The following is a 19204-nucleotide window of genomic DNA, read 5'->3' as shown; positions in this document are numbered from 1 at the left end:
AACAAAAAAAACAATAAAAACAATAAATACACACAACCTTTTGAGCAGGAGTCCAGTACACTACTGCCTGAGCTAACCAGGTATAGTCATAACTGGATTATAAATGATCAGTTCACCAACTGACTATGTTCTGGCCCGCCATCTAATGAAAATTGGCTCGAATTGGCAAACTTATAACGCAATAAAAACTTTGCCTTTCCCTTTGAATGCGATATCCTTATAAAGCTCAAAAATCTATGAATCTACTCTTGCACAAGTTGCTCCCTTTTCCACGTACACAAAGTGAAGCTACACAGAGGCAAGAATTTAAAGGTGCTGTATGACTCACATAACCTCCCTGACAAGTGCACTGCTCCCAAAATAGATGGAGATCTCGCAGCAACTAGGTAGCTGACGATGACCACGGCTCCCCAGTTGCAGCTCGCTGACCTGTGGATTAAAGCCAGCAACTCAAAATCAAATTCAAATAGTGGAAAATAAAATACCTTTTTCCATAATCGGGCAGGTCCCTGACAGATTGTAAGTGGAGAAGGCAATCAGCAAATGTAATGTGGAAAACTTTATTACAGCTGCAATAGCAGGGACATTAATTAAAAAAAAAAAAAAAAAAAAGGAGGGTCTCAGTGAATAAAATAGCCTCATAGTCAGACTCACTTATGAGTGCAGTTAATCAAGTGTTCTTTCGCTCTCTACATCCACCAAGTAATTCTAGATGTTTACATAACCAGTAAACTATAATAATGCAGAAATACATCACACATAATAATATGAACTTGGAAAACTCATTTTGTATAACAGACAGATATGTAGCGGGTGTAAATAGTCTTTGACCTGATCGAAGTTACAGGGTTCCTTCACGTCCCCATTTCAAAATTCCATCCTTTTCTATACTGCATAGGAACCCTGATGTTAGAAGACCATTTCCACCCACTCAATTTCTCACCTTTCTGTTCATACCCACGTCTCAGAGAGTTGGGTCTAAGTGGGAACCCTCAAACAAAAATAAAAGCTTTACACCAATTGAAAAACGTTTTTTTTATTATGTCAATTACAGCAATGTTTTACTTGAGGTCATTCGGGATTTTCGTCTTTGTTCATCCTTTAAATACATAATCTTAATGCTGAAAGGCAAAAACATGAAGATTTCTCATGGAAATATAAATTAAGCTTCAAATCATATCTTTAAATTTACTTTTCCCATAGCTTGCTACAAGCGTTGAAGCACTGCCTGTGTGTCTGCTATCTCTGTGGTACAACTGGATATGGTCAAGAGTGAGAAAGTGGGGTGAGCACAGGGCAGGTTAAACTAAAAATAATTTGGTAGTCTTACCAAATAGATCAACTCACAGGAACAAATATGACTTTGCCTTTAGAAGAATCTTTCAGGTACTGTGGCATGGCTTGAAAGAAAAACGACACATGAAACAACCTCTCCCACGTCCACTTAAAACGGACAAAAATATACAAAACACTGCTGCATTCAACGTATTTCAGGATTTGAGTTATTATGCATTTTGGCATTTAAAAGTTAGTTCATGTGTCGAGTGTGTCAAATTCCTCAAACGGAGACAACCAATTTAGAGATTTCTTGGCAGAAAGGATGAAAAAGTAATATGAGATTAGATGACTGATTTGGATCAATTTACCAGTGTCTGCAAAGTGCAACAGACATGAATACATTCAATTATTCACCGTTTAATTAAGCCACTCTTACTGATCCAGCTACAAATGTTGACACTTTCTTTTAAAGTGCTGTAAGAATATCGGGCTGAATGAGTGATACTAAAAATTATTTCCCAGACGGACATTATTTTAAAAGGAGACTACAAAATAGCATACTTCCCATCATTTTACAACTGGAATTACCTGCTAACTTCAGATAAACAAGAGTCTGAGGAAGCAAGAAAAAAAACAAAAAAAAACAAAACATGAACATACTTGAGATTTACACCAAAAAAAATTAAAATAGCTGTCAGGCTGCACATCCAACCATAACCATACACATACTTACCACACACATATAGTGTTCCTGAGGACCAATTGTTGCAGTAAACCACTGCCATTTTCATTTTTGTTTCCGAAACAAAAATATTCCAAAAGGATATATTCTACAATATAATGACTACAGAAATTTAAATCAAACCATACATACTCTGCAAATAATGTATAAACTGAAGTAGGTGCCCGTTGGGAGAGACATGGAAATTGGCTTAATCTAGTTTATATTCTATTTAGCACATGCATTAAGAGACTCTTGAAACATCCAAAAATCTAAACAACCAAATGGGGAAAATACAGAACGAAAGGATAAACAAGTTTCCCAAACCCTAACTGATACATGATTGCCATTTGCAATATATCAGCTTCCCAACATAACGGAGCCCTAATGTTTTATACTGTTTTGGGTCAAGTAATGACACGGTGTGTGTGTGTGTGTGTGTGTGTGTGTGTGTGTGTGTGTGTGTGTGTGTCATTTACAGGTTGTTGTTTCTTTCCCCAGATTTTGTTTTTGCAAGGCTGGATAAAATCGAGGCTCAGTTCATAAAGACAGATGTAGGATAAAGAGAGTTCCCTCCTTAAATCCAGCAAAGGCAGTTGAGATAAGCAGACTTCACTTGTTTACAGTGAATAAGCCCACCACAAAAAAAACGGTCAACCTCAGTGCCGTCAGTGCCTTGATTAGTCCAGAGCGTTGCCTGAGAGGTGAGAGCACCGTGTTCCCAGGAAGAGCTCAACAATGTCCACATAGCTCACTTCATCAGCACCTCCTCCTGTAACACAGAGGACAAATGTGAGCACAAGAGCTGCAACAATTAGTTGATTGACAGAAACCTAATCTGCAACAATTGTAATAAACAATAAATAAATAAATAAAAAATAAAACAGAAATCTTTTTTTTTTTTTAAACAAAAATGTCCCACCCATGTGGCTCACATATATAGTTCAAGTTTCCAGGTTTCTGATTTTCATTGTCTTAACATTATTGTTAACTAAATATCTTCTTCAAGCTTTTAATGAGGTCACCCTGGACTCTATGATTGGCATTGGTCATTATTTTCTTATCTTTTACAGACCTAACAATTGACAAAACCATTGTCAGAAAAAACAAAAAATAGTTAGCATAGTTGCAGGCCTACAGCTGTTTGATCTGCAAGTAAAATCACAGAAAAAGAAAACAGGGCGCATGACTACTTAGGTTACTCAAAGTTCAGTTGTCCAACAGACCTTTTATAAGACAACTTCAAGAAAGGTTCCTGATTGTTATTAAACAATTGTGACAAAGAAACTGAGCTTGACATCTTTCAGTAATAAAATAAAGTTGTCTGCACTCTCTTGGTGGACAAACTATGTAATAAGAGACATCAGCTGGCACATACAGTGACGTCGATGTAGCTGCAATGTTAATATTGGCATGGCAAATTTATCTGTCTAGGCCCAACCAAGAAACACAGGCCTCACCTGAGTCTCTTTTGGCTCTTGAATTAGTGGTTCCTCAGTTTTCACCTCAGCAGAAGGAGCTGTGTTGGCCATTTGTAAGCTCCTGGTGACTGGACCACCTACTCTGTCCCTTGTTCGAAGGGAGAACCGCTCCTCCTTCTTCAGCTGTTGTGGTAGTGGTGGTGATTTGGCCTCTGCTAATCTCTTGGGTGCTGCCTCTTTGCCCACACGCTGCATTCTCATGGCTGGCCGTTGTATTGCAGAGTCACTGGTTGTGTCCGAGGCTGATGGGGTCGGAGGTAGAGACTGAAATTGGCCCTTCTTAGTTTTTTTGCTAGCAGGGACTTGTGCTGGGAATGAGGCAGGCCTCTTTAGCCGGCCCACCACAGCAGCAGTTTTTCCTTTGCTTGCATGGGAGGGTTCAAGGTCTGCTACGCCAGAGCTACGAGTCCTAGTCTTTCCCAGGGGTTTAGGCTCTGGCTCCGTCTGCTGTATTTCGTAGTCTGAAGCTTTCTTCCTAAGATTCATGTTTTTATCTACCACTGACACCGCCTCTTTTTTCACCTCAGCCTGACCTTTTTTGCCCTTTTTAACAATAGGCTTCATGGGACAGCTGACTGCCATATGTTTACTGAGACTTGCAGGATAAGTAAACTCCCGACTGCAGTGGGGGCAGACGTTAGAGGCCTGCTCTTCTTCAACTTTAACGGTAGCCTTCTTCGCAATAGTGGCAGCTTTATTTTTCTGTGAAATTGCCTTCTGGACAAGCTGGTTTTTCTTCTTACTGAGGGCACTCATTTTCATTTTACCAGTATCTTGATTAAAGTTAAGTCTCTTTGGCTGACCCATTCTACGGAAAGCACTCTGGCCTGCGATGGCAGCTGAGGGCGACACGACTCCATTCGGACTCTTCACTATTTGCTTGAGGGGGATGGGGTTTTTCTTGGGAGTGTAACGCTTCTTATCACTAGCATTGGCACACACCAAAATGTGCTTGTGCAGTTCGGGCATGTTGTCAAAGCTGTTGCCACACTTGGTGCAGCGAATGGCAGTGCTGAACGTTTGCGGTATGTTGTGGGTGGTAAAGTTAGTAGCTGAAGCCACAGAGCCGGCATGGGAACGGCTATGATAAGGAAAAGGGGGTGGTTTAAAACTGGGGTAGTGTTGATTAATGCCAAGACGGACATCTGGGCCTTTAGCCTTCCCTCCTTCCGAGGCCATGATCTTTATTGTAGTGTACAGCTCCTCATTAGGGTCCTCGGCGCAGTCCTCTGCATGATTACCATTAATGTCAGGATCTTCTTTTGCTAAATCAGAGTCATTTTGTAGAGATGCTTCATCAGTAGTCTCTGGTGCTGGTGTTAAGGGACTGCTTTCCTCTTTGGCTCTAGACGGATCAGTGTAGTTTTGTGGCCTAAGTTTGCCACTCTCTACGGCGGTATGTGAACATGTCTCGTTTGGATGCAGGTCTTTTTGGTGCTGCTGGAGGTTACAGAGAAATGCAAACTCCTTGGAACAAACCGAGCACACAAAGATCCTGCCCACTCCATGTAGCGCTGTCCGGTGAGCCAGCAGGGCCGGAGCGTCACCGAACAGCTGCACACAGAATTCACACTTGAAGGGCCAATCCACAGCATGCTCTGCGATGTGTCCACTGAGCTCTTTGATTGAGTTGAACGGCTCCTCACAGACATTACACACAAACGTCTTGCAGTATGTCGAGTCGACTTCCTCCCCCTCAGAGGTTTTATTAGACAGCTTAACAGGAGTAGCAGGTTGAGGTGAAGAGTCATCAGCATCCTGAGGTGCATGATTCATAACTGATAGTTCATCTACGCAGTACTGAGGCTCTTCTTTTATCTTAATCAGAGGGAGGGATTGTGAAACTAGTGATGGGGATGGATCATGTGATGAAGGAGGAGGAGACGACGTTTCTGGCTGGGATGAGAGAGCAGCAAGAGATTTCTCTGTTACTGGGTTGAGATTTTGGTTAATTTTGCTGTTTAGCAGACTGCTGCAAGTTGTAGTCTGAGAAACATCGTCTGTAGTGGGCAGATCTAGTGATGTCGGCTCCGGAGGGCCTGATGTTGCTGAAAAATTAAGGGGATCTTTATGTGGAGTCTTCGGGGAGTCCAGTGGCTCAGGGATGTGGTTCTCTTCCTCTTCTTTGTTTTGTTCTGCTGACAAAACCTCCTCCGAGTCCGACAGGGGCTTGGGTTCAACTGACCTTGGAGACATTTTTGGCGAGAGGACAGGAAGAGGTCTCAGTGCAGAGCAGTCTGAAGGCTGAGAAATAGGAGAGCTAGGCATTGTCGGCGGAGAGGGTATGGTAGGTAGTACAGGGGGAGGCGGTGTTGGGGATGTCACGCTTGAGGAACTGGGCGAAGATGGGTTCATGGTGACAGGAGTCAAAGGGGGTGGAGAGGGGTGAGCAGACTCTGACGCAACGTTTGGAGAGCGAGATTGAAAACAATTTAGGGTCGCTAAGGCCGAGGGGCCTTCCTCACCTGACAAAGTTGGAGCTACGTACTCATTCATCAGCACCTTTTCAAGCATGCTAGTGTTAGGCTTTCTCTTTTTTATCAGTGGCTGTGGTGCTGGACTTCCCTTTGACTCAGGATCAACATTGCTCTTCCGATGGAGGCTTAAATCCAGTGCTGAATCCCCAAGCACCTTGCTCACGCTGTCATTGCTCCTACAGAGGGAGTTTGACAGATCCAAGGGCTGCTGATTACAGGAATTTCCACCACTACTAGAAGAAGTCTGGCCATGCACATTTCCAGGAAGGCCGTCTCCATCTTCCTTGTCCAGTAGGCTCCCAGGAGGTGACACGCTGCGGCTTTCCAGCTTTGGCACTTTAAGGGTGTATGAGCTCACCACCTCAGCTTTACAGCTCTCCGTTTTACATGCAGGGCTGAGCTGTGGTGATGACGGCGGAGAGGCTGTTCTTCGTTTAAACCTGCCTGAAGCCCCCGGCAGCGGCGTGACAGACAGCGGGGAGGCCAGCCTGTGGCTCTCTGTGATCAGGGCGATGGTTGATTTCTGAATGTCTTGAGTCTGAAGGAGCTGTTTGAGCTTAGGTGAGAGGTAAACGGTTTTCTCTCTTTGAAACGCTGATGAATCTGCAGCTTGTTGCAACAGTCCTCCTAATAACAAGTTAGAGGAGGAAGATGTAGAGGATGATGAAGACGATGAAGAGGCTGTGAAAGATGAGGTTTCTGTCTCCACTTTAAGGCCGGGAACAAGTGGGGGTGTAGATGTTCTTCTTTTTGCGGCTGGCTGACCGATGTTGGAGACTTGCTTTGCGGTACTTGCCCTACCCTCTGCCTTCAGCGCCTGACTGATCTGATTTGGGCTGATGATTACAGTGTCCAGACCAAACAGAGCTGCAGATCTGGAGTCCACCTCTATCACCTCACAAGTGCTCACCGAACTGGTGGACACAATCTTGCCGTCAATGTAGAAGCTCAAATTCTCAGAGATGTTTTTTGATATGTCAACTGCGTAATCGTCCCTGTCTGCCTCATCTTCTGTGTCCGCACTGGGCACGTAAACGGGCGGAGGGCTGGTGCTGGGGGATTCATTGGGCTGTTGCTGCGCTGACGCCTCTTGCAGCAGCATGCCTTTCCTGCGAACTCCCTTTGGTAACAAGTGCCGTTCGTGTATTCTGCGTTGGTGTCGGCGCATGTTGGTGTGTGTGCCAAATGCTTTATTACAGTACTTGCAGGGATGGAGTTCTTTAGACTCCCCATTTTCATCCAATATAAATGGACGGTCACCATGAGGTCCCAACTCCTTTCTCTGCAGGTCAGAGTTGTGCAGTCCTCCAGTAAACTGGGACCCTATGGCTATATAGTGACTAGTTGGGCTGGTGTAGTCAGGACTTGAACCGTCGGTCTGGACCACAGGACTGAGTAGACTGGCAGTCCCAGCCAGAGAGCCAGGCCTTTTCTTTGGCCCACTCTCATGCCTTCTCTCATGCCGCCGCCGCCCCACCTGTGAACCGAAGGATTTACTGCAGTACCGGCACTTGAACAGTTGTGTCTGCTGGTTAGAGATGGCATGAATGTGATTGTGGCGTTCCAGACCCTGCCTGGTGGAGAAGTGGCGCTCACAGTACTGACAGGGATAGGAATCTCCATGGGGATCGCCCTCAAGGTCACCATCTGGGTCAAGGTCAAGATCAGGATCCCCCTCTGGTTCTTGCCCTGCATGCGAGGAAGACTCCAACTTTGCCTGCGAATCCTTATGGTTTCCTTCACCACAGTTCAGCAATGGGGCATTCTGCTTGTTTTGCATAGACTCAACCGCAGGTGAATGCAGAGCAGCTTGCATCCTAATTTGAGCTGGTTCATCCAAATCATCAGCATCCTCCTCCTCGTCTTCTTCTTCTTCTTCCTCCTCCTCCACATTTCCCCTGTCCGTCATCCCTGCTGACATGTCCTCCACATGTCTAAGGTCATGGCTTGCCCTGGGATGGGTTTCCTGGAGTTCCTGCGAGGGCCCTACGATTGATGGCCTCTCATCCTCCTCCTTCAGGCCTGTAAACAATTTTTCAAGAGTGTTAAGGTCTTCTGTCAAACCACTTCCTGAATTTCAGTAAATAGTTCACACAATGAAATAATTGCCAAAGCCATGTTCAATGAAAAAGTGGGTGAAAAAAAAATGGAAATATACTGCTTTTCTATAACAATAAGACAACTTACCGTCTTTCCCATCCCACATCTCCTTGAGAGTAGGTTTGGTTAAACTCGTTTTCTTGAATCCACCCAAACCAGACTGTCTGGCTCTCTCCAGTAGCTTTCTTCTGGCTGCAAGTACAAACCCACACATCACTTTAAAAAAAGGTCAAAAGAAAACACAGGTTTAAAAATTAAAAAAAAGAGAGTAGAAAATTGATATTAGCACATCCCAACATTTGTCTGTGCAAGGTCCTCCCCCCCCAAATTGTTTCATGGGATAAACTCTATAAACAAAAAGAATTCTATTTGACCAATTATGTTAACATGTTAAGAACAAGAAGAATGTTCATATGCACTATTTTCCTAGCAACTTAATGGACTTCTGGAGGTGTTTTACCATGTGAGCTAAAAAAGAAATCAATGCATATGTATGACTCTCTTATTTGAAATAAACAGAACCCTGAAACTTATGTCAACAATACTTTAAAATCTATTTTACTTTTTCACATCATGTGCTCAAATTACCACGCCAAATCACCTGGGTTAGCAGCCCACATAATGCGATTAATCTAACTTTCCACGTCACTGCTGTGTTATGATAATAATAACAGACATTAATTAGGCTACTTTACTTAAAATGTTAAATGTTTCTGGCGTGGATTTATTTCAATATTGAGTAATATGTAGTACGATATAGAGCTGCAACAATTAGTCAATAGGAAGAATATTAATTGACAACTATTTTGATAATTGATTTATCGTTTCCGTCAATTTTTAAGGCAAAAATGTGAAAAATTTGCTGGTTTCATCTTTCATTTATGATAGTAAATGATTTGGACTGCTGGTTGAACAAAAAAAGCAATTTGAAGACGTCACTTTGTGCTCTGGAAAATTGTGATGACTTTTTCACAATTTCTTGATATTTTATATACTAATCAATTACTCATGACAATAATTGGCAGATTAGTCGATAATGAAAATAATCGTTATTTGCAGCCCTATACACTAATCACAGGCAAATGTACTTCTGCATCAGTGTGGGGCAAAGAAAACAACTGAAACACTTACAGACTATACAGACAGTCACACATCATCTGTAATGTAAACTTTTAGCAGTTTTCTCGCTCATACGTAGCCGTTAAATAAGCAGAAAAACGGTGGAACGTTACCATGACAGCAGCGGGGCAGAAATTACTTTCAACCTAAAGGCGATGAAGAAATTTTTAGAAAAAGCAATTTTAACGGACTACGTGTCCTCGTGCTGATAATGTGCCGTGCTTGTGTGGAGACAGAAAATAAACACGAAACAAAGTGCTCCGGGATACTTTTGCTGCAGGTGTTTTGCTGCTTCATGTATTCGTGGACAGCAGTTGTGCTGCAATGAAGCCATTTCCAATTCACAGAGCTCACGGAGCACCACATTGTTGAGGGTCTGTCTAAAATACTCCCAAACTTTAGCCGGGCGAAGGCGCGGTCTTATATCTGCAGCTTGTCGGGGAGAATCCCTGCTTAAACCAGATACTGCGATGATTCCACGCATGTAATGCGAATCGACATATCGTTGTAATCGCTTACATCCATGAATTGCCCCAGCCATACTATACCCACACACTAAGGAACGTCACATCTCTCAACTCCTCCTCTAAATCTATAAAACAGTGGTTACTGGACAATCAAACATGCTGTCATAATCCGGGGCAGTGGTATGTCATTGTTTAACTATTTGTCTGTGCTCTTGTAGGTTTTCATGTAATGTTCTTTCTACATGTCACCTGCCAAGGACTACAGATGAAAATCTACCAGTATGGCTAGATGTGTCACATTTACATGATGGACCCAAGTGATCATATTAATGTGCATTGTCCCTTCTTAAATAAAATAAAAATAATCATCCTAAAGCAGCCTCACATTGCATTCAAAATGAGGGGCTTGAATGCAATGTCATTTAAAAGAAGACAACTGACAAATGCTTAACATCTATTTTGAATTTCCAAGGCTCGTCTGACTCAAGAGGCTTCCCTGGCACCTCCTCATCATTGGAGTGTGTCAACAAGGTCACCTGACCTGGCCTACAAAGGCTAATTCATACCAGAGAAACACATGCTGCAGGTCAATCATCTGACCAACATGGTCAGAGGCATTCTGCTAAATCTGCAGCAGAAACACCACTAACACAAACATGTTTGTAATTTAAGAACACCAGCCTTTTCTGTCACTTGTTTTTTTAATCCAGCAGTCACTACGCAAGCACACTGACTCTAGCATACATCAGTTAGGCAACATGCACGGTGCGCAGAATAGATAGGCTAACTTTATCAAGGCTGTCTTTGAAGCACAGGGCAGCCAAAAGGCACCAATTCATTTCAATTTATATAGCGCCAATTCATAACATAAGTTATCTCATTGCACTTTTCATTTAGGGCAGTTCTAGACCGTACGCCTTGTAATATTAATTACAGAGTCAATGATTCCCACCATGAGCAAGCACTACGCAACAATGGCAAACAGGCAGAAACCTTGAGCACAACCTAGACTCAGGGCCAACTGCCTCTACCGGTTGGACTGAGTGTGAGAGAGAGGGTGGGGGTACACACACACACACACACACACACACACACACACACACACAAACAAAGCAATATAGAGAGATGATGTGCTAGAGGCCATTTCCAGTACATAAAATTAAACAGGCTCTTCTCATAAAAAAAAAAAACGACAATACCCATTTAACAACAAGCCTATATGATTGGACAGCAACGGTTCAGAGATTAAGAGGTAGGACATGCTCACAGCCCTTATATTTCTTATCTTATTTCACAGACATGTCAGGAGTTATAGGGATGGATTTGACTTTCCGCATGTTGCCTATATATTAATGAAAGCATCTAAAGGGCGTGCAACCCACGCAGGGCTACGGTATTCTTGTGGTATGACACTATAATATTTGTGCAGGATTTCTTTACCATACATTAGATCACACTACACCATGTCCCTCACCCCCCATGTCAAAGATTTCTATATAGATAGATGAAACTAGTAGTGTTAAAAACAGACCATAACAGATCAGATAGCAGATACATAATAAATATATTCTTATCAATTCCCTCTCTTCTTCGTGGTCCCGCATAGAATAACCCACATGATCCAAAACATGGAAACACTATGTCCAAAGTTCACATGTAATTGTTACACATGGCTTTCTAGTTGATTGTTTCTTACCATAAGCTGATGATACATCCATGAAGTTTTTCCATGAGTCATTATTCATTTAAAAGACATTTTATTGTTTTAATTTTGGTTTCTAATTTAGTTTTGATGTCGGAAGTCACGAAATGTCAACGCTGTCAAACCAAGCTACCGATACAACACTAGACCGGCCTATTTTGATGAATGCCACAGTGTTAAATGTCTTTCAAACATGTCGATATGATCAGTTGTTAATATGAATTTACTCCAGGCAGTCTGCCATCTGTTCTGTAACACCGAGACGTCCGTGTGTTCAGACCTAGCCGTTTAGCCTAATGCTAGCGTGCAACACCAAGTCTGACAACTCGATGAAATGGTTATTCTGGACCCAAGAAGACGTGAAGGCTCATTTTAAACACTCTCCACAACATATAACAGCTGTATTTTATGTTGTTACCCAGTACCTGCGCTCCACTTAGCCTGTAGTTGGATCAGGAAGCTGGCTAGTTAGCCAACCTGCTAGGCCATCATCAAGTATAGAGGCTCGCCGATGGATGGCTTTCATGAACTCAAGGAAGGTCACATCCTCGACAACGCCAGGACCCAGAAGAGGAGGAAAAGCTGCTAAAAAGTTGCCCAGATGCTCGTTTAACAACCAAACAGGGTATTTTACGGCACCGAGCTGGCTGATGGGTCGTAATTTAGAGCCGAATTTGCTGGCAGCGACGAGTTTTAGGTCTGATATGGAAGTAGAGGAAAGCCCCACACATCGCAACCGTTAACGTTAGCCACCACTAGCCTTCCTTCATTTGTAGCTAACTAAGCTAGCTAGCTCGCCCAGTTACAACTTCGACTGAGCTGCAAAGACATCGACTCGTGGCCAATCTAGCGTGGCATGTGTGCAGCACACACATCGGAGATCAAAATGCCATCTTGTGTTGTAAGTCGAGCCTCACCTCGCTTCGCCCTGGGTGAATTTTTCCTGCTCAGACTGCTGGCTCTTTCTTCCTCCAGTGCAGCTGTTATCTCAGGGTTGTCTTCCACAGTGTACCACACCAGCAGCTCCTCTCCCGGCCCGATAGGCTGCAACAATGAGAGATGAGGTCGGTCACCAATCACAGCCCGGCTTGTTGAGAGGCAAGAGGGATATTTGGGCCACAGTGCATCTTATCTGTGTAGTGGGCGTTTTGTGATTGACAGTGTTTTCACTTCTCTGCTATATTCACAAACGGTGCCCATGTTTGGATGGCACATTTATTGTAACAGGGATGTAGTTACTGTTTAACTCCATTCTGCCACCTTTTAGATTTGCATGACACACCGCAGTAAGTCATTTCCAACAAATGCATGATGTATTTTGCACGGCTCTAACCAGTGGTGAAATAAGCATTCTGACCCTTTACTAAAGTTAAAAGTACAAATATAACTATATAAAACACATTGTTATGAGTAAAGGTTCATTCAAACTTAGGCGTGGTCCACAGCACACAATTTGGTTTAGATTCCAAGTAATATCAGAACCAGAATCACCAATACTTAAAAAGTAGCTAAAGAAATATGTATGAGAGAGAGAGAAGTGTGTTATGAGTTATGCATTGAATGCATCATTAACATACACTCCCTGGCCACTTCAGTAGGTTCACATATGCAGTCTAACAGCTCAGCCATAAATTCTACCTTTACAAAAAGATAATTTTCAGTTTTGATTAACACTGTCATATAGGGTGTCATACACACACACACACACATATGTTTATTACTGAAGTTGTAGTTTGCAATGGTGTTAAACTGGACTAGATTATATTGAGACATGAGGGGATTAATATTTTAAACACATTTGATGACACACCATATGCATTTTAATGAAAGACTGAAGAGTTTATATATGCTAATCTATTTGTATTTCTTGCATCATAACATCATTCCTTAGTGCTTTAATCCCAAAACAATCCAAACCAAAAAGACTTTTCATTCTTCCACGTATTCACTATATTTCAGTCCACTTGCCCTTGGTTGTAGGACCTAAAGGCTGTATGACTGTGTGTCTGACCTACCCGTAAAACTTTGTAGTAAATGGCCCTGTTGATCTCCAGGGGGAAAAGATTCTGCTCTTCACTGGAGCGTGCCCAGTTCACATATCGCAGCCAGTTCCCCTTCATGGGGTCTGTGGCATCAACACACATCCAGCCCCGCGCTGGGAAATAAACCTACAGGTATAAGGAGGATGTTATAAAACAAATTTATATATTCTTTTTTTTTTTTTTTTTTTTTTTTTTTTAAATATGAACACTTAATGTGTTCTATCAAACAGCTTTAAAGGGACATAAATTCATTTAAACTGTAGGTGCTACACTTGATGCATAATGTAGTTGGGCTCGCTTTAGCTATGCAGTGACTCCCACAATAGGTGGAAGTGGGTATTTTAGGGAAAGAAGCCAACTGAGCAGTCTGTAACATACCTCCCACATGTAAACATTACTCGTCACCTGGGACCTTTTTTTCTTCTCTCCAACAAATGGGCCGAACCTCTTGCCTTTTGGAATGACCCGGGTGGCCCAGACACCTGAAAATAAGAATGAGGAAAAACATCTTGTTACATTTGATAATTTTATATATTTTTAAGCACTAAATATGTTGAAATCACTTAATGTCCAATGTTCCTTATATTTACCAGTGTGGTTTAAGGGGTTTGTTAATTTATGACATATTCTTTACTTAAATAATTTTCTTCTTTAGTATTTGCTCTGTTTGAGTTCAATTATGGGGCAAAAAGAGCTCTTGTTTATAAATTTATTTTGTTTTCTTGCATGTGTGGATATATTCATAGACCTTCTCAGGAGTCATTGTGGTAATAAAGTAATTTAATTTAATTCTCCATTTTCCAATGAAGCCTAGCCTCACTGTGGACCATTATCATTCTTTCAAAAACCCTGGTTCACAGCAAAACTCAGGCAGCGTCGTCAGACCAAGGAGGAGGCCTTCAGAAGTGGGGACAGAGTCCTGTACAACCAGGCCAGGAACACGCTGACTGAAGAGGTCAAAGCTGCAAAGAGGTGCTACGCTGAAAAGCTAAATAACAGCTTTGCAGCCAACGACCCTGCCTCAGTGTGGAGAAGCCTACGGAAACTCACAAACTACAAGAGACCATCCCCCAACACTGCTGGTACTCAACAACTGAATGGTTTCTACTGTAGGTTTGAAAAGCCCAGAGTCACACCGCTCCCCCACTCCAACGCCATCTTCAAACAGCCACCTTCCCCCTCTGACCTCTCACCTGCACTCAAGATCTGTGAAGAGGACATGAGCCACCTCTTCCAGAGGCAGAAGATCAGGAAGGCTCCTGGCCCCGACGGTGTGTCTCCATCCTGCCTGAAAATCTGTGCGGACCAGCTGGCCCCCCATCTTCACAGAGATCTTCAACAAATCACTGGAGGTGTGTGAAGTTCCCTCCTGCTTCAAACGCTCCACAGTCATCCCGGTCCCAAAAAAACCCTCCATCTCTGGACTAAATGACTACAGGCCTGTCGCCCTGACATCTGTAGTCATGAAGTCCTTTGAAAGACTGGTGTTGCCCACCTGAATGACATTACAGCCCCCTGCTGGAGCCCCTGCAGTTTGCCTACAGGGCTAACAGGTCAGTGGATGATGCTGTCAACTTGGTTCTGCATTACATCCTGCAACACCTTGACTCTCCAGGGACATATGCAAGGATCCTGTTCGTGGACTTCAGCTCGGCGTTCAACACTATCATCCCGGACATCCTCAGCACCAAACTCACCCAGCTCACTGTGCCAGCCTCCACCTGTCATTGGATAACAGACTTCTTGACTGACAGGAGTCAGCAGGTGAGGCTGGGAAACATCACATCCAGTACCCGGACTATCAGCACTGGTGCCCCCCAGGGGTGTGTGCTCTCCCCACTGCTCTTCTCCCTCTACACCAACGACTGCACCTCAGGAGACGCATCTGTCAAACTCCTGAAGTTCGCTGACGACACAGCGGTCATCGGCCTCATCCGGGACGGTGATGAGTCGGCCTACAGACGGGAGGTTGATCAGGTGGCTCTCTGGTGCGGCCAGAGCCACCTGGAGCTTAACAAACTCAAAACTGTGGAGATGACTGTGGACTTCAGGAGGAGCCCCCCTAAACTGCCCCCCATCACCACACTCAACAGCCCTGTGTCTGCTGTGTAATCCTTCAGGTTTCTGGGTTCCACTAAATCCCAGGACCTGAAGTGGGAGCCCAACATTGACACCATTATCAAGAAGGACCAGCAGAGGACGTACTTCCTGTGTCAGCTCAGGAAGCTCAACCTGCCTAAGGACCTGCTGATCCAGTTCTACACAGCCATTATCCAGTCTGTTCTCTGCACCCCCATCACTGTCTGGTGTGGATCTGCCACCAAAAAGGACTGAGACAAACTACAACGGACAGTCAGGACTGCAGAAAAGATCATCGGTGCCAACCTGCCCTCCATTCAGGACTTATACATTTACAGAGTCAGGAAACATCACTGCAGATCCATCTCACCCCAGAGACAACCTTTTCCAGCTCCTCCCCTCTGGTAGGCGCTACAGAGCACTGTACGCCAAAACCAACAGACACAGAAGCAGTTTCTTCCCACAAGCCATCACTCTGATGAACAGCTGATTTCTGACACACAGTGTCAGGAACAATTCCTGTGCAATAACCCAGTAACTCTGTCTCTAATCAGTCACCTGTTTACTGGTTTCCACTTATTTATTTATTCACCATTCTCTATTTCAGTGCTGTTCATACTATGTCATATTGTATATACTGTATACCAATACATCTACCTCAGGTCATAAGGTCATAGGTCTTATTTATTTTTTCCAGCATCCTTTGCACTATGCTCCATCACACCGTGTACATGTGTACATGTATGTGTACTTGTATATCATATCCACCTTCAACATGTACATAATGAGAATAATAGTTCACTCTTGCATCCTTTGCACTCTGATCACTGCACTATTTGTCAATATGTCTATATTGTTTTGTACATGGTGTGTATGTTAGTGTTGTCTATACTGTAGTTTGTGTCTGATTTTATTTTACTATTATTTTATTATTGTGTTATTGTATTTTTGTACAAGTAAGCACATCGTGAGCAATGTACAATCCTGAGTCAAATTCCTTGTATGTGTACACATACCTGGCAATAAAGCGGATTCTGATTCGAAGATTTAAAGTTGTACCTGAGTGAAATCTACATGTTATCTGTATTTGAAGATGTTGTATAAGTTGTAGTTATCTAAACAGAACAGAAACTATGTACTCACCGACCCGGCTTTGATTTATAACAGAAGGTCTAAGACTCAAACAGTCAGGCAAACCCCTCCACATATGAGCTGGAATTTCATCCAGAGTTTCTACTGTCCCCTCACGAATAGCCATGATCTACAATACATTAAAAATGAGGGGGGGGGTTTAATCAAAAAAGTATCAAAATCCTGTAAACAGGTCAAATATAATTGTTATGTTAAACATCAGCAGATAATATCCTACTTTTACAGACTACAAGAAGTAAATCTTTTACCTGTTCAGGTTTCCACAAGACAGTGAGCACCAAGTCTTGACAGAGAGTCACCGCAAGGACTGAAAATACAGAGTAAAGTAAGCCAGTTAAAAAGCAGCAGCTGACCTGAATGGATGCTCTTGAAGGGAATTCATTACAAGCTGCATCTCAGTGAGGGCAACACAGCAACTGTCTGATAGAGTGTTGTGGTGTTATCCACACTGAAACATGACACCAGATAAAAACACTTATTATTTATTTATTTATTTATTATATTCACTACTTATTTCCATAGCAGCACAGGCTGACCCAAGATCATGACGTGCTGTGCAGAACATGGACTTTATGAAAGTTGTGACATGCAAATTTAACAACATGTAGACAGCATATTGCAGTATGATGATATGACAGCATATGATTTAAAAAAAAAAAAGGAAAAAAAAAGAGCCTCTTTTCATAAACACAACAAATAAAAAAAGTCTAGCCTCCGAATTAATGCGGTCTGATTTTTAGTACTGCAAATAATATTTATGTCATATAATAAAATGTCAAATAGGCTATCAAAAAACAGGGAGTGTTCTACAATTCTGTAAAATTGACTAGAATGTCTTTGTCATTAAAGACTGATAATCTGTGTGGTTTTACAGCATGCAGAGACTTTATTTATGCATTCAAGTTTTTTAAAAGTATGCGATGGATAAGATGTACCCTTACCAATGGCTTAAAAGAGAAAAGCAGCAAATCCTCACATTTGAGAAGCTGCAATTGTGAACGTTGCTTAGAAAGTGACTCAAACGATTAATGATCAGAAAATTCTATACATTTTCACCTGATCAACTAATCAATCAATGGACTTTCAGCTTTCTTGCATATATATACACATACACACACACACACCATAACATTTCTAACTTGACTTAATGATGACTGCTACATCATCTCAAAGATTAGATGAGGCAGATGAATGACACAGCTCAGACATTAAACCTTGAACGTCCTGTTAAAATAAAAAGGATAAGATGCTGAACTTTTTCCTGGCCGGTTCGTTAACCTTCATTGGATTCCCGCCCCCCTTACTTCAGGCTAATCCGCTGGTGCCGGAGTTGTGATCAGACATTTTTAAATCCCTTCTAGCTGAAGTTCAAGCAACAAATGGAGAGATTTCAAGGTGGGTGTGTGCGTGTGGGTGTGTGCGTAAAGCGGATTTAAAAGCGGTATTCATCTGTCCATCAAGAAAAAGTTGAGAGAGAAAATAAAATGAACGGATGTATGAACCGCACGGCGCCTGAAGGATGCAGTTTATTGTTACCCTTGTAGGCAAACCGTCTGCTCTCCTTATTCTTCCCGATGCTGGCGGCAGTAAGGTGGTTTTCTCCCCCAATTTTGCCTGCCGTAGGCTAGTTTTTTTGGATTTAGGCTACTCGTACGCGCACTTACCTGCTTTATTTGACCGGGGACTTGTGATTTTTGTGCTCTACCTGCTTTGAATCTGCTGAAAATGGCGGATGGAGGCTTGAGTCGAAAGCCTCCTCTGTATCTCGGATCGTGTAGTGTAGTTGGGAGAGGCAGCCTGTCAGACCCGTACGCATACAGCGATGGGACAATAATGTTCAGCAAGGAGGTTTTTGTAGACGACGAGGCTTCCTGGTCTTCTCAAGTCCTGTCCACACTGCAGCCTCACATGAAACCATGCCAATTAAGTACCTTGCTTAGATTCATCTGTGAACATAATGGGCCTGTAGGCTGGTGCCATCTGTGCAGAGTTAAGAACTCAATATGAGCAGGCAAATGCAAACACATTTCAGTTTTATTTGGTGGTAAACTGTCCTCAACTCTATTTTATTTATATATATATATATATATATATATATATATATATATCTTAAATGCTTTACTTGCAGCGAGTTGCTGCTGTGTTTTTATTTGTTGGTGAATTGTTTCCCCTCATTCTTAAATACACTTATTCCACCTTATTGCGCCTGCCAGCTGACAACTAAATGTGAGTCATTTATCTGAGTTCAAAATAATTGAGCGGACAGTCTGAAAGATGCTGCAAAAACACTATGTTGGGTTTTTTTCAGTTTAGTTAAATTAATTTTTATTTCACTCAGCCGTTGTGCTGCTTTCCAGAAAATCATAAGAACATTTATTAAAAACTAAAAATAAGCCATTAAAACACATCAAACAGTTGGCATCCAGATACCAGTTTATGAAGTCAGTCCCTGAAATTTAGTGACAGTACAAAAAACAACAATGACCTGTTTTCTGAAAAAATAACTATTTTACAGGCTGATGTTTTAAGAAGTGACTCATAATTTCTATGGTGGCCGAACACATAAAATGCACTTCCACCTGAGTA

The 19204-nt window shown here is 42.5% G+C and overlaps 1 protein-coding gene across 2 annotated transcripts; it reads right to left on the bottom strand.

The window, feature by feature from the left end:
- Positions 1-1016: 1016 nt before the first annotated feature.
- On the bottom strand, positions 1017-16913 carry prdm2b (PR domain containing 2, with ZNF domain b). Of its 2 annotated transcripts, XM_038696186.1 has the most exons (8): positions 16867-16913; positions 16610-16727; positions 13766-13869; positions 13361-13513; positions 12263-12389; positions 8145-8249; positions 3460-7979; positions 1017-2771 (listed from the first exon to the last, which is right to left on the bottom strand). In XM_038696186.1, the coding sequence occupies exons 2-8, from the start codon at positions 16722-16724 to the stop codon at positions 2751-2753; spliced, it is 5145 nt and encodes a 1714-aa protein (XP_038552114.1). In that variant the 5' UTR covers positions 16725-16727; positions 16867-16913; the 3' UTR covers positions 1017-2750. The 2 variants fall into 2 exon arrangements, with proteins under 2 accessions (XP_038552114.1, XP_038552115.1); XM_038696187.1 differs by lacking the exons at positions 12263-12389; positions 13361-13513; positions 13766-13869; positions 16610-16727; positions 16867-16913 and adding an exon at positions 11771-12212.
- Between the last annotated feature and the right edge of the window lie 2291 nt (positions 16914-19204).

The sequence above is a fragment of the Micropterus salmoides genome, unplaced genomic scaffold (genome assembly GCF_014851395.1).
Source record: "Micropterus salmoides isolate LMB-PRFRI ecotype aquatic unplaced genomic scaffold, ASM1485139v1 Ms_hic_scaffold_4, whole genome shotgun sequence".
NCBI classification, from domain to species: Eukaryota; Metazoa; Chordata; class Actinopteri; order Centrarchiformes; family Centrarchidae; genus Micropterus; species Micropterus salmoides.
This window is presented reverse-complemented; position numbering and strand designations above follow the sequence as displayed.